Source organism: Meles meles, chromosome 21, assembly GCF_922984935.1.
Source record: "Meles meles chromosome 21, mMelMel3.1 paternal haplotype, whole genome shotgun sequence".
Lineage (NCBI taxonomy): Eukaryota > Metazoa > Chordata > Mammalia > Carnivora > Mustelidae > Meles > Meles meles.
In genome coordinates this window covers 13,666,356-13,682,020 of record NC_060086.1, presented here as the reverse complement: position 1 = coordinate 13,682,020, position 15,665 = coordinate 13,666,356, and the positions used below count along the sequence as shown (strand labels likewise).

Sequence of the window (15,665 nt, the reverse complement as noted above, 5' to 3'; positions counted from 1 at the left end):
CATCTGCTTTTGGAGCTCAATGCAGGACAACCCATTTTCAATACCAGTTTTGGAAACTGTGCACGTGTTCCCTCATGTTCCTTCGTCTATGGAGCCAACAGCCTGGGCTGGACCCTGGGGGAGATGCCAGGGCTACGGAGAGGAGTGAAACCCTGAACCTGCTTGGGGGGTCTCACGCGGACGAAAGGGAGAACACATGTGACAAGACACCTCGGAAACAAGGCAGAGGGAATGCTGCATGTCCTGTGGGTGAAACACTGGAGCGGGGGCTGGCAAACTTCCTGTAAAGGGCCAGGCAGTTAATACTTCAGGCCTTCGGACGGATGGTCTCTGTGACAACCACACGGCTCTGCCATGGGAGCATGGAAATAGCCTTTGGCAGGCGGTACACAAACCAACGAGTGTGGCCATGTTCCAATAAAACTTTATTTACAACAACAGGAGGTGGGCCAGATTTGGCCCTCAGCCATAGTGTGCTGACTCCTACAGCTCATCTGTCTTAAGGACTATAATTATGTTCATCTTACTGTTTATGATTTGGCCGGGCTCTATGAAGTTCAGTGTGACCGCAGAGGAGATGAAAAGCTGCATGCCAGAGGTTATGATCGCCGTGCTCTTATAGCTGGCCTTACTTCTAACTTGGCCACCTTGTCTCATAGTCCTCATTCATGGACCCCATGTACTTTGAGTCTGGTATTGTCTGAACCAGTTCTAGACACTTGCTTGTTCCCTCATCTGTAAGCAAAAGGCATTCCACCTGCCTGGTTGCCTCCCTGGCCTAGAAGCATCCATCTGCTGGCTGGGTGGCTGCCCTGACCCCATGGCCATTACCCCCACCCCCCACCCCCCACCCCCATGGCAGACCCCAGGGCCCCCAGGGCCCATGACGGCCACCTGCCTCCTCCATTGTGCCCATGAAGTGGGAGAGGCCCAGCAGGGGAAGACCGGCCAGCGTTGACCACGGCCTGGGTCCGTGCTCCTGGCCACACAGCTGTTGTGGTTGACAGGGCTCGGCATGCGGCCTCAGCGGAGTCAGCAGCAATCAGCTGCACTGATTCACGTTCCACTCACGTGCCTGGGTGGAGAACTGGCAAAGCCTCCTTCCCAGGCCATGGGGTCAGGGCAGCCACCCGGCCAGCAGATGGATGCTTCTAGGCCAGGGAGGCAACCAGGCAGGTGGAATGCCAACAGCCAGGGTCCAAGGCCAAGCACTTGCCACCACCAGCCCTGCTGTTTCTTAACCTGGGGACATCCCTCTGCCCCAAGAGCTCAAACAAAGCAACCACAGTTGGAGGGGTGAGGCTAGGGCACCTGGAGAGAGGAGGGGAGGGGAGGGGAGTGACTTTGCAGAAGCACAAGAGAGCTCCATGGTTGGGCTGGAGATCTGGCCAAAAAGCAGCACCCAGCATGCAGGTTTCCCCCACATGCAGACAGACACGTAAAGACATGAAGGCATCAGGCAGCACGGGTGCCGCAGTGCCCAATGGCTATGAGCAGGTACCCATGGCCGGCACTCGCCTCCATCCCTCAGTGTCCCGAGTACCCCGCTTGCCTGTGCCCTCTCGGCCTGGGATCTGGCAGTAAATGAAAACTCTTCAACGGATTGCCCTGAAACTGAAGTTGGCAGTTCAGTTCCTTCTTTCTTTCTCCCTTTTCCCCCCCCAAACTTGTCTTCCAAGAACGAGTACAGGCACTCTGGTTCAGTCTCCCAGGGATCCCTTTCACTCAGAGGAGCTCCCTGTCACCTGGGACTCAGAAACAACCAGATCCTCCTGTGAGGCCCTGTCCGCAGGGCCCGCCGCTTAGTACAGGGCAGCTGAATTGTTAGCATTTTGGCTTGAAGGGCTTCATAAATCTTGTTCATGTCTAGAGTGGCGCTAACTGAGCAGAGAACGTGGTCCCAGCCCTCCCGCCCTCCCCACCTCCCCACCCCGCTGCTGAGGGTTCAGAAGACATTTGTGAGCTCTATGGAGCTGAGACCGGCCTCAGCCCTTCATCCCACAGACACCCACTGCATCTCCTGCAGGCTGGACACTGAGCCACACGCAGGGCTCCCGCGTGGACATTCGTGCGCTGCCCTGACGTCACACCCGCAGGGGGACTCATCTCCATCTGCCCAGCAGCGTTGCACGGACCCAGGCCGTGGTCAACGCTGGCTGGTTTCCCCTGCTGGGCCTCTCCCACTTCATGGCACAATGGAGGAGGCAGGTGGCCGTCGTGGGCCCTTGGGGCACACAGTAGTATCTGGGGCTGGCCTGGCCTTCCTGTTCTCCAAGATATGCTTCCTTGCCACCTGGATTGAGCCTTGATCTATGTCTGTTTTCTCCCTCCTTCATTTCTGTGTCTATGAAGTGAGGGTCTGCGGGCTCCGGTGGGGGTCTCAGGGCTGAGGACTGGAGGAGGCTGGCCACCTTGTGCCCCCGCCACCAGCCAGTGGTAGAAACTGCTTCTGCTTCGTTTTCTGATTTCGCTGCCCCCTTCAACTGCCTCGCTGCTTTCTGTCTCCCGGCTGCTCATGGACTCTGATCTCCGGGTCTTTTCTACCAAATGGTTCTGGCCAGTCGTCCCACATTTTAATACTTCCTTTTTAAGTTTATTTAATTTATTTATTTGACAGAGAGTGCACAAGGAGAGGAGCCCAATTTTGGGTTCGATCCCAGGACCTGGGATCAGGACTTGAGCTCAAGGCAGATGCTGAAACTACTGAGCCACCCGTCCCATTTGCTGTGTGCCACGTGCTCTGCCCTGAGCTGGGCACAGAGCCAATGCTGATTGCAGACGTTCCCCAACCCCCACGTCTACCTGGTTTCGGGGTCATCACCCCGAAGGGAAATGCTGTACCATTAAGCAGTGACTCCCAGCTCCCTCCTCCTTCAGCCTCTGGCACCTGCCATCTGCAGTCTGACTCTGGATTTACCTATTCTGTGAATTTTATGAAGTGGAATCATATAAACGTGGCCTTTAGGGTCTGGCTTCTTTCACTTAGCCTCGTGTTTTCAAGGTTCGCCCATGCCGTAGGCTGTAGGTGCCTGCGTCCCACTGATTAGGACTCCTTGTGGACGCATCATGGAGTTCCTCTGTGCCTCCCACAACCAGCCTTCATGAGGCCTTCCCCTGTAGCTGCTGTGAAGAGAGCCGCCAGGAACAGAAGCGCTGGCATGCTCCCTAGAGGACCAGCTTTGGGGTCATCCCAGCGTCCACCTGGGCATAGACTCACTGGCCCGCAAGGTCATCCTCCGTCTAACTTTCTGAGGAACTGCCAGACTGTGTCCGTGCTTTCCGTGCAGGCTGTTCCGAGCTTCGAGTTTGCACTTAACTTTCTGGAGGAGGTGGGCGGCCCAGCTCTGTGTCCGCTTGGCCTCCTCCAGGCCCTCCTGAACCTTTCTTTCTCCAGTTCCAAGACTTTAAATTCTTAAGCCGTCCTCCAGCCACCTGGCCACTTGCCGAATGATCTCTCCACAGACTTAATGAGCACATTTCTGCACTGTCATCTGACATATTTACGGAGCGTTAAAAGCGAAGAGGCCTGGGCTGACCCACTTCACCCCGCTTGTTTGGCCTGAAACCGCCTCTGCGCTCCCAGCCTTCCCTCCACACGCGTCTGCCGGGTCCCCCAGAGACACATGGCCTGCTGAACGCCACCCGTGCCTGGAGAATTAGGGCTTTCCTGGCCAGTATGAAGTCATGTTGTCTCCCTTCATGACTCTCTTGACTTGGCCCGCTGGTCTGGCTCCCAGGGCAGGGCCCAGTCCTTCTCTGTGCAAGGCCTGCGCTGGTTCTTTGGTGTGTGTTTGGGACAGAAATGGGCAGGGTGGGAACAGGGAGAGACAGAGTCTGCTTGGTCAGTGTGTGGTAGAAATGGCTCTGGACCCTAAGTGGGATCCTGGCCAAGTCTTCTCTCTGGTCTTCTCTTTGAGTCCTCACCTGTCAACCAGGAGGAAGGGCAGGATGGCATGGGAGGTCCTCTCCCATGGTGGATTAGCCCTGGGGGGTTTGTTCCCAGAGACTTCATCCTCTAGGTAGGTCCTGACCTTGGCAGGAATAGCAGGAGCCATATCTCCAGGGCTTAGTTGAGGGTGTGTGTGCAAGATCCAGTTATCTGCCCATGTGGGGGACACGCGTGGCTGTGCCCAACCTGACACGTAGGTAGCCACATGTCTTGTACATGGCCATCTCCATGCCCCAGCTCATCAATCCCATCTGAGCATCATCTTCCCAATAGGTTGGAGCCATCGGTGATGAGGAGGAGTGGGTCAGCCTCTACGAGGAGGAGAATGAGCCCGACGCCCAGATGTTGGAGATCCCAAACCTTACGCCTTACACTCATTACAGGTGAGAGCAGCAGGTGATAAGTCACCACAGGAGGAAGGCTAGCAATGCCAACAGTTGGCTTCAGCCCAGAAGAGCAAAACCCGATTCCATGCATATAACTGAGACATTTCCAAGAGGAATTAACAGTCCACTGAACCTTAGGAGCAGGATGCATGACTGAGTACTATTCCCGGTGCAGACCCGATGCTGGCTCCGCAGCGCTCTGGCCATCAGTGCCAGCTGCAATGGCTCACTCTTCCATTGGGCTCAATAGCAAGAGCCATGGGCAGCCGAGAGGTGGGGCTTTTCCCCACAAACTCCACAACCACTTGGGACTATTAACATGCGTGCATAAACAAAGCAGTCTTCCCTGGAACGTTCTCTGCTTTCCCCTCCTGGGATGCAGGAGTGGCGGGGCTCACTAATCAAGCACTTAACACGCCGTGTAACCTTTCGCTTCTTGATCCTGAAACCTATCCAGGCAGTAAATCCTTGGCTTTAACAAAGGGTAGCGTGATCACAAGCCGTTAGAGACGTTATAACTTCCCGTAAGATCATTGACTGAGATGAAATTTCCAGTTATCACCAGATGTTGGGTTTGATAATGTCATTGTTCATAAGATCAGGGAGTAAAAGACTAAGAATGACTAATTCAGAGAGTAAAAGGTGACATTACATCTTCGTGAAGAACATTTTCTTTTGGTATAATACCGACATTAGAGCTTTTTAAAACAATGCCTAATGAGAGCTGCTGTTCAGCCTCTGTTCCTTGTGACATCCTCCCTGAGATCAGAGCAGATGGATCAAGGCCCCGTACACTTGTTTTTAGAGAAAGAAACATTTCTCAAACAGTGAGCTGTGGGGGCTCCAAGCTTACCCTTTGAAGCTGGTACCAGCTGTATCATCACGGCCAAGGTCAGAAACAGTGATTGGAGACCCCCATCCTCTCCCAGCCCCTGTGGTGAATGCGCATGTGTGCTCAGGGTGTGTTTCCTGGGGAGAAGTTTCATTCCAAGTAATTGTACAAATAAATAGAGGAGAGAGAACCAAAAACATTAACCGAGGTTCTAAAGCACGTCCACCCCACCCTCATTCTGTAGGTAAGGAAATGGGGACAAATCTGATTTGCCTCAGGTCTCAGTTACCAATGGGGTCCGAGTCCTGGGGTGTGGGTTCTGGGGCCAGTGCGCCTCCCCCGAGCCAACAGAAAATGGGGTACAGGCACCCATGCTCATTGAAACGACACCAGACTCTCAAGGCCATCATTTGGCTCCTCGCCCTCTGATCCCCGGCCTTACCCTAAACACAAGTCAACCAATGGCATCTGCTGACAGATTTCTGGCCATGTAACCCATTCAGTTATGCTTTGCTTGGGAATTTAAAATCTTTGCGTTGGAACAAATTTACCATTCCTTGGAGACTCTAGTGGGAAGGGCCAAATACGCAATTTGCATTTTTCATGAAACCCAGTAGAAAGAGGGCGTCCTCGGGACAGCCTTCATGACATAGACACACAGCAGAACATCCTGAGAAGGTGGTGGGTTTTTGTTCTCTCTTTCCTGCAGAATAACTCTGTCCGCGGCTTTCCATCTAGGTTTCGAATGAGGCAGGTGAACGTCGTCGGTGCCAGCCCCTTCAGCCAGTCATCCCGGGTCATCCAGACCCTGCAGGCCCCCCCTGATACGGCCCCCACCAGCGTCACCGTGCGAACGGCCAGCGAGACAAGCTTGCGGCTCCGCTGGGTGGTGAGTTGGGGGCCGGAAGTTGGCTGCAGGGACAGTTGCCTGGAGTATCCAGGTCTGCTCGTGAAGCCAGAGCTTAGTGGTGTCTCAGTCATGGCTTTGTCCTAGTCAGAGCTAATCTCTCCGTTAAACCAAAAAGTATTGCATTTCACAGTCGGTGTTGGGTCGCAGACCAGCCCAGGTGATCCTGTTAATGAGTAGCATTACTCACTGGCTTCTTGGACTGGAGGAGTAGTCTCTGGGGGAGGGAAGCCAGTGGTGCCGCAGGCCGGACCCGTAAGTCCTTAAGCTGGGTGAGCGCGGAGCCAACACTCGGTGTTTGTAGGAGAGGCGGCTTGACATTTGTTCAGAACCTTTCCCCACAAAACTAAGCCAAAATGTATTAAAAGAAATTATGCCCAGCCCGAGTTACTGACAGGATTTCATTTAATTAACAGAAGAAGAGTTCCAGGGAACAACGTGGTAGAGGTTCTAAGGCTATTCCTCCCGAAAAGTATTTCCCATGGACTTGGCCTGCTAAGACCAGCGGACGCTTAGGGACCTTGACAGGGTGGTTCTGAGATGTCGGCTCACCACGCGTGTCATTTGCTTCCAGCCACTGCCTGATTCCCAGTACAACGGGAACCCCGAGTCGGTGGGCTACAGGATTAAGTACTGGCGTCCCGACCTCCAGGCCCCGGCGCTGGTGCAAGTCATCCACGACCGGCTGGAAAGGGAGTTCACTATCGAGGGGCTAGAGGAATGGACGGAGTACGAGCTCCAGGTGCAGGCGTTCAACGCCATCGGGGCCGGGCCCTGGAGCGAGGCCGTGCGAGGCCGCACGCGGGAGTCAGGTGAGGCAGAGGCTCAGCCCCGACCTGGGTCTCCCTGGAGATGGGGCTCCATGTCCCCTGTCCCCACGTCACATCTCAGTGACTCTGCCCCCCCGTGTCTATGCCGATACTTTCCTAACCCAGTAATTAGGTCAATGTCGGTGGGAATTTCAGGAAGACGTCATTAGAGTCCAAGCCACTAATTTGAAATTAATCATGGGTCTTACCGGGGGCTGGACTCATGGTATTATCTTTTAAATTTAGGTATGACTTTCACCCTTAATGATAGTAAGCAAGGGTGTATAGTGATTCTGAGGGAGATCTTTATAATACAAGGCACTCCGGACCTCCTCTTGACAAAGTAGTGTGTGGGAGGGGCTAAGACCATCTCCCCGGCACCAACAAGTAACCCCTCGAAGGTCTGATTGCCTTTGACACAGTAGAGCTTCATTTCAAACTCATGACTGAGTAGGACGGGGGTCCTGTTTGGCAGGGGGCTCTCTTCCTCGTAATTCAGGGACCTAGACTCTGCTGTGCTATTGGCCCAATCCTTGTCTGGGCCCAGCTACCCGAGGAAGAAAAAGGAGCAAAGAGCGGGCACCCCTGGCCCCTAACACCTGTCCAGAAATGGCACCCACCCCTCTGCACAGAGTCACCAGGCTCAGGGTTACTGCTGGCGCCCAGGGAGGAAAGGAAAAGTACGAAGTACTTCGGGTCAGCACTCAGTAGTCTGGGCTGCCGTCTGGTAAGAACCAGTGAGTTCCCCTGATCTGCCAGGCTTTGCAGGCTAACCTGTGGTTTGGGGGACACCTGCTAGCCTGGTTTGAGTTAGTGGAGTGACAAAGAGGGCTCCAGTCATGTTTAAAGACGCACAGTGACACGGACCAATTCTTTCCACCTGGTCTGAAATGGTGAGGTTGTCTCCTGAAGAGAAGGAAGCGTAACGCTCCCCTTCCAAGAGGACTGATATTTGAAGAGGGGTTTGCTGGAGTAGCTATGACTGTCTCAGATGCCTTCCTGGCTTTCTTTCAGGCTGTAGATTTTATTACATTAGAAAGAAAAGATCGAGACACTACACTCAGCTTGTGGCTCTGTGTTCACATGGATTTCTAAAAAGCTCTATTCAGTCTCTGAGTCTTTGTGACAAAGAGGAGGACTTGAAACATTCTAAGGGGACTGTTCTAACCCCAGCAATAGCAGAGCAAGAAAATATTAAAAAAAAAAAAAAACCAACTTTGCTGTAAGTAACTAGAATATTATGGACAAAATAACATTGAGATTTAGAATGTATTGATGTCCTCATAAGAAAACCAGAGGAAATCCCCAGAAGTCAGAGACAGACAGGGACTGAACCCAGGAGCTGAGCTGGCCCTGTGGCCACCCTGGGGTGTTGGCCTGGGAGCTGGACATGCATCCTGGGATCTTCGAGACTCACCACCAGGAATAGAAGGTTTAGCCTCAAGTTTGCACAATGTGGGGAGTTAGAATCAAGGCCTTTGCACACAGATGAGGTTCCTGAATGCTGTATTGTCGTTGAAAGGAGAGACTGAAAATCTCTGCCCAGGACAGGAAGTAGACAGGAAGTCCACCTGTCTACCCAGACTCTGAATAGGAAAAAAAAATGTAACTCTAAGTCCTGTGCCCAACTCAGGTTTAAGTTTTGAATTAACCCTGTCCAGTCCAGAAACTTCTAGAAAATAAATTAATGGAAAACTTGGTTCCAGATACCAAAAGCACCAACCACAAAAGAAAAACTGAGACTTCACTAACACGAAACCTTCCTGCTTCAAAGAACACCATAAAGCAAAAAAACAAAAACAACAATTAGAAGCAGTTCCCCAATCATTGAAGGTATTTGCAAATCATTCATCTGATAAAAGACCCATATCCAGTATGTATATATAAAAAAAAAAACTCTTACAACTCCACAATGAAAAGATAACCCAGTTAAAAACTGGACAAAGGATCTGAACAGACATTGCTCCGAAGAAGACATACAAATGGTCAGGTAGTCAAATGAAAAAATGTTCAACATTATTCACCACCAGGGAAATGAAAATCAAAATCACAATGAGATTCTAGTTCACACCCCTAAGGTGGCTAAAATAAAATTTAAAAAACAAGCTGGACAATAACAGGTGTTAAGTGTTATTACAATAAGTATGGTTCAGAGATTGTACACTTTCTACATCATTGGAAGGTCATGAAGACCATTGTCACTGACCAGAAAATTTTCTTACCTCCGGGAAACAGTGATCCACTCTTCCTGAAAGATTATGTATTATACCCCAATAAATGATTTCCCTATCCTCCAAAAACAAAATAAATTTTTCTTGAAAGACAAAACAAAAAATGAAAAAGGAAGAAGAAAGAAACATGGTTTCAGGCCAGACTTTCTGGGCAACCAAAGTAGGAAACATCTCTGGAGAGATAGTGCCACAGCCAACTTGTCCCAAAGAAAAATCCGCTTTTAAAGTTAAAGTCACAACTTTCAAACACCCATGGAAATACTCTGGTATGAGTAAGAATAAGATCTTTTTTGTTTTAGGAAAGAAGGAAGAACGGAAAGGAGGTAGGGAGGAAACAGGGCCTCGATTGCTTTAAAAATGCATAATAGTATGAAAGAGAATATGTAATAAGTATAAAATTACTTATATAAGTTATTTACTTATTTACATAAGTTTAAAATTATCAAAGACTACCAGGTGTAAAATGAATAAGTTCTGAGTAATCTTATGTAATGAGTAATCATTATAGTTAATAATACTGCATTATATACTTGAAAGTTGCCAGGAGAATAGATCTTAAATGTTCTCACGATGAGAAAGGGACAATAATTTTGTGACTGATGGATGTGTTAGCTAATGTTATGGTAGTAGTCTCTTCGCAGTACATAAGTGTCTCAGATCAACATGTTGTACACATTAATCTTACACAGTGCGGTGTATTAATTATATCCTGATAAGAACTGGAATAAATATAAAATAAGGCTGTAGTCTTAAATTATGAAAATAAAGCATTAAAACTTTAGGTAAAGATTCATATGCCACTTTGGAAGCACTCTTTAAGAAAGCAAATAGTACACAGCCACTGAAATAAAATGCTACCGTTAGGTGAAAAGCAGTTTAGACACTGCTAAAGAGAGAATTACCAAACTGGAAGCTAGGTATGAGTAAATAACTTAAAATATAGCACAAAGACACAGAGGCTGAAAACATGACAGAGAGATTAAAAGACATAAAGAGTGGAATGAAAAAGCCCAACATATAACTAATAGGATTCAAAGGGGAAGGAGGGAGGAGAGGAGAATGAGAAAATATAGGCAGATAATAGCCGAGAAGCTTGAGAACTAATACTTTATCAGACTGAAGAACAGTGAATCCTGCGCAGAATAAATAAAATAAATCCACACCGAAACACATATGCTGTAACTGTAGAGTGTGAAAACCAAAGAAAATCTAGAAACCACTTGGAGGGAAGGTGTCTTACCTACAGAAGACAAGAAAGACAATTTGAAGCCAACTTCTCAAGAACAGTGGAGGCCAGAGGACAATGGAACAATGGAATCATAATGGAATGAGAATAATCTTGAAGGAGCTGAGGAAAATAACTGTTAACCTCAAGTGTTACACGCAGCTAAATTACTTTTCAAGGATTTTGTTCCTGAAACTGTAAGCTAAATAACACCTAAGGTTGAATAAAATATAATAAAAATGGAAAATAATACTGTTTTGTTAGGTTTCTAAAGAACACTCTCAAAAGACAAACCCATGGCAAAATTGCTGAGGTGAGACTATATTTTTGTAGAAATCTGTTCAGCTGCGGCAAAGCTCCGTTTACAGTGGTCAGGAGAATGCTGAGGAGATCACTCTAGGCATCAGATCACCCCAGATGCTTGCTTCTAGCTCTGTTCCCTTCAGACAATCTTGTGTCGCCTCCTACCCAACAACTCTGAGGAGACTCTCTTGAATGATATTGTTTGTTTTTGTCGGCATTTCTGTGTTTTAGTTAATATCAAGGTGCGGCTTTGGTATCCAAAAAGAAAAGGCACAATGGGTTTGTTTTTGTCTTGGTTGACAGAAACAACATAGACATAGTTTTGCACAGCTAAAGGACAATCATAGGCTGGAACTAGGCCCCTGGAACTAACTGCATCGATTTCATCATTTGCTTGCTGAGAAAGTTTCTGGTCTCAAAATTGTCTTTGCAATGTAAGTCCTGCTTTATGCTCACACGTTCTTTCTTATTTTGAGGGTTCTGGCTTACAGAAAATTATTTTTTGGCTTTTAATGGGATGTTTATTCAATTAGAAGAGTTTGGTTCTGCAGATGTTTTCATCACAAATTGAATAATAGGGTTATTGATCTTCATTTCAAGATGAGATGACTCAGACGTCAGACATTTGTAGTGCAGGAAAAGTGGGCTCCTAGGACCCCTCTTGGGTGCCAGGAGTACTGGCGCTCAGACATTTGTCCCCCCAACCTGGGGCCTTCTCTGGCACCCCCTTCCAATGTTGCTGGTCCTTTGGAGGGCTTCAGCACCTCCACCTTTGAACAGTGCTCCCAGAACCTCCTACTGGGGCAACCCTTCACCTCTGACTGGTAGGCCCCTCCCCATTGCAGCAATGTTGATGTCTTACCTTCCCTGATCCAGCAGAGGAATCGCCCCTTCCTAGAACAGATCCTGCCAGGCACCCCTCAGCCCATGGGGGTGGGTAGGAGAGGGTGCAGAGGTTGCCAGGCCCAGGGGTGGAGTGCAGCTGATGGGGAGGCAAGGAGGGGAGAGAACCAATGGGGAGCATAGAACTGCAGACGCATGTCTTGTGGAGATGGCCACACAGGGGTCCTCTCATATGGCATAGTCATGGCCATACGGAAAGCTGGTGTGGGGAGCACAGAGCAGAACATCTTGAACCACATTGAAATGTCGTTCCCCATTTTGAAGTATGCTCTAACTAGCTTCGTGACATCCTCTGATTTATTATGATATAAGGATAAATGAGGCCCTAAACATCAAAAGACTGAGCCGTGAGGAATCCTGGAGAGAGAGCGAATGAAGAAAAGAGAAGCGTTTTAATCAGGATTGTTCTTCATGAAAGGAATCTCTAGCACTGTGCCCAGATGCAAGATGGCAGGTTGGAAAGGGAGTCGAATCTACCTCGAAACGGATAATAGAAAAGATTTTTCCTTTCTTACCAAATCTTAAAACCACAGATACTTTGTAACTAAATGGCAGACTGGATCCTGGTGGGATCTGAATGCACTGACATTGAATCCCAAGCGTGGCCTTTTTCTGTGGCTCCCTCCTTGGACACCCAGCCGAGCTCTTGGTGCCACATCTGGTCATTCCACTCACCGGGTGGCTTTCCTTCTCTGGGGCAATGGATGCCCTTCCGGACATGGATGCACATATTACCACACCCTAGAAAATCAGTGTGATCTGTAGATCCGTGGTGAGGACTGAGCACTCACCGTGTCACACATGGGCCCGCAGGAAACCATTACGGATTGGAGAGGCGGACGCGTTGTGTTGCTATGACAACAGTCTCTCTCTCTTACAGGCAGGGACAGTTCTTAGAATGCAGCTCTGCTGTCCTGGGCATGCAGCACCTTTGGAGTTCTCATCTTACTCTAAATAGAGTCCGATAAATTGTCAGCTTGCCTGTTCTTCGAGTGGTCATGACTCAGTTCACAGTTGAATCAAGGTAGCAGAGTATCCCTTGTTTGTTGAACACAATAAACATATGTGTGAGCGATGTCCTGGGGTGACTGCCGTGGCAGGAGCCCCCTCGGGCATGGAGAACGTGCATGAGCCCTGCGGGAGCCACCACCAGAAGTCACGGGGGACACAGGGAAGCATGGGTCAAGCACATGTCCCTTAGAGGGCTGACGAAGCTTGAAATTATAAATATTCTTTTTTGTGACACTTAGCTGCTCAGATAAATTACTACTATTTTGTTGAATGACTGACAAACCATAGGAATGACTCCCGACTGACATATCTGGGAAGAAAAAGTGTATCCAGCAGGTGTGGGCTGACCGACACTGTCTCTCTCTAAAAGTATGAGGAAGATCCCTGAACCCTATGCGAACAGACACCAACAGGTGACTCTTATGTTCTGGGGACACGCTGACTGGCCTCCACCACCAGCAGCCAGTCTAACGCCTGTGTTCTGAAGGTGGTTGATGTGGTGAGAAGGGGGGTCAGGCCCGCCGCTGGGCTGTGGAGGCCGGGAAATCACCGGGCTTGGGGCTGGAGCCAAGGTCTTTGCCGCCGGGAGGCCTCCTTGACTCCACTGTCTGGGGACCAGAAGGTGCCAAGCCCCGCCCACCCCCCACCCCCTCACATTCCATGTTCCTCAGCAATGCCTTCTCGGGCTTTTCTTGGTCTTCTCCCCTCGGCCTCTGTCTGCAAGAGCCACTGGCTGTGGTGGTGACCAGGCCAAGCTGGAAGATAAGGTGACAGCACCTCGAGGACCTACGTGACTCCTGGCGCTTTTTTCTTGAAGACAGTGTTAGTTTCCCAGGCTGCTGTAACAAAGCACCCCAGACCGAGAGCTTAACACAGCACAGATTGACTCTCCTGCCATTCTGAAGGCCAGAAGTCAGACACGAAGGTATCAGCAGGGCCCTGCTCCTCTGCAGACCCTGGGGAAGGCTCTTCTCCAGGACCCTGTCCCTGCTCCTGCTGGCTTCCGGGCTCGTGGCCGCGTCCCTCCAGACTTGCCACAGTGGCCTCCCTGCATGCATGTCCGTCTCTTCCTGGGATGCCCTCAGAAGGACACTGGTCATGCTGGATTAGCTGCCTTTTGCCAGTATGGCCTCATGTAACTAATGACATCTGCAGTGACCCTAGTTCCAAATAAGTCCCATTTGCCAGGGACTAGGACTTCAGTGCATGGAGGCCAGCGGGGAGGAGGACACAGTTCAACCCATAATGAAGACCAAATCACTTCAGTGAGGAAAATCCAGGAATCAGACATCAGAGAGCAGTGTTGTTGTGTGAAGCCTCATTACTGTGTGTGTTCAGAGCAAATGACTGAGCTGCCTACAGTCGCTTTGCTAGGAGGACAGAGTACTTGTAGGGAGGGAGGGAGGGAAAGAGGGTGGGGAGAGAGGTTATGGTGTCATTGTCTCACTTTCTTCAGAGCAGAGAGCCACGGATTGCCTCCTCATTGCAAAGCCGAGTACTGGGGATGGGCACAGGGGAGAAAGAGGGTAGGTTCAAGGACGGGTGGGCTGTACTTAACCATTTCACAGATGGGACAGAGGAGCAGAGCAGCTTCCCCAGGTCCCATGGCTCGGGATTCTTGTCAAGTTGCTCTTGCTCTGCAGCCTGTGAGCTTGTTCCTTCCCTGTGAACACCTCAGTGCCTCTCAGCTTCAGGTGATTTCGTCACTTATTAGGGATGTAGGCAGGTGACTGCTCGGAGCCTCCATTCCTTCCTCTGCAGAGTGATCCCTCCCACGTTGAATGCCAAGTCCTATCCCATATTACTCTCCAGGAAACCCACTGGACTTGCAGGGTTTCATCTCCTGTTCAACCACGGAGGCTCTGGAAGGTGGTGGGTGGTGGATGGTGTGACCTTCAGGCCACAGCCAAGAGCTGCCTTGTGCTCAGGGCCTGTCCGTGAACACTGCATCCCCTGACTTTGCTGGGGAGCTCTGGGATCTCTCTTTTCTGTCTGAATAAAGTTTAAATGGTTTCACAAGGAAATTCTCAAAGCAAATTGAGATGATCTGGAATATGAAGCCTTGCTTTTAAAGCTTGACTCTTGTCCTTACACACTTTCTATCCAAACCATTGCAAACACAGAAGACAAACTGAAATTTGTTCAATGATATACCTAAACAGAAGAGAATAAAATCCTACACATACACAGGTCAAGAATTGCATAGCTCGTGTCCACAGGCCCATCTCATGAAAAAGCCCTCACTGAAATGTATTGGAGGGGGGGGTCCTCCAGCCTTGGTCTCTCCATCTACAGAATGGGGCTAATAACCCCCACCTCCCAGGGCTGTTGTGGCTCTTAGAGATGATGGTAGATCTGAGACCCTTAGGACAGGATGTGCACTCAGTGCCTAGGAAATCTTCCCTCCCCTCCCCTTCATGCAGACCACGCTGTCCCCTCCTCACCAGCACCTCTGCCCCCTCTCGAAATACCACGTTCAGAGATACCACTGAACTGGTGTGTGAGAGTGATCTGAGATCAAAGTCTGCAGGTCCCACAATTTAATATAAAATCAGACCAAGCAGATTTTCTTGCTGGGTGGATTCAGGTAAGATTGAGCTCCTAAGTACCCCGGATTTGTAGAATTTGCTGCTAATATTAAAGAGATTTACATTTCTGTTATACCCCTGCAGGCTTAATCTGATCACTCCAAAATGCTCAGAATTCACTGCTCTTTCAAGGACAACTTGATTGGGTAAAAATTGGACCTTTATTTACAGAAGCCTTTGGACTTTGGGTACCAATCTGTTTTACTCACCTTTGCAGTTCCTTCAGCCGCGCCTGAAAACGTGTCCGCTGAGGCCGTCAGCTCCACCCAGATTTTACTGACGTGGGCTTCGGTGCCTGAACAGGACCAGAATGGGCTCATACTGGGCTACAAGGTATGTCGGGGGTGACCATCCCTGGCTTAGGCCATGTAGGTGCGCCCACATGTCACTTCCCTAGACCAAAGAGCTCAGAGGGACGTCCAGACCTGCAGCACGAGCCTCTGTTGTGATATTCACATCTGTTGCCTCCTCTAAACTTCATTCCCATCTGGGGATGAGGCCGGGGTACAACCTCCTAACAA

At 49.7% G+C, this 15,665-nt stretch overlaps 1 protein-coding gene across 3 annotated transcripts in view; it reads left to right on the top strand.

The window, feature by feature from the left end:
- Nucleotides 1–15,665, top strand: part of SDK1 (sidekick cell adhesion molecule 1) — a 919,871-nt gene that overhangs the window by 806,957 nt on the left and 97,249 nt on the right. For all 3 annotated transcript variants that reach the window (XM_045993982.1, XM_045993985.1, XM_045993983.1), the window contains 4 exons: nucleotides 4,223–4,332; nucleotides 5,906–6,056; nucleotides 6,649–6,886; nucleotides 15,362–15,477. In XM_045993982.1, coding sequence (XP_045849938.1) covers nucleotides 4,223–4,332; nucleotides 5,906–6,056; nucleotides 6,649–6,886; nucleotides 15,362–15,477 — 615 coding nt within the window. The remainder of the gene's footprint in view (nucleotides 1–4,222; nucleotides 4,333–5,905; nucleotides 6,057–6,648; nucleotides 6,887–15,361; nucleotides 15,478–15,665) is intronic.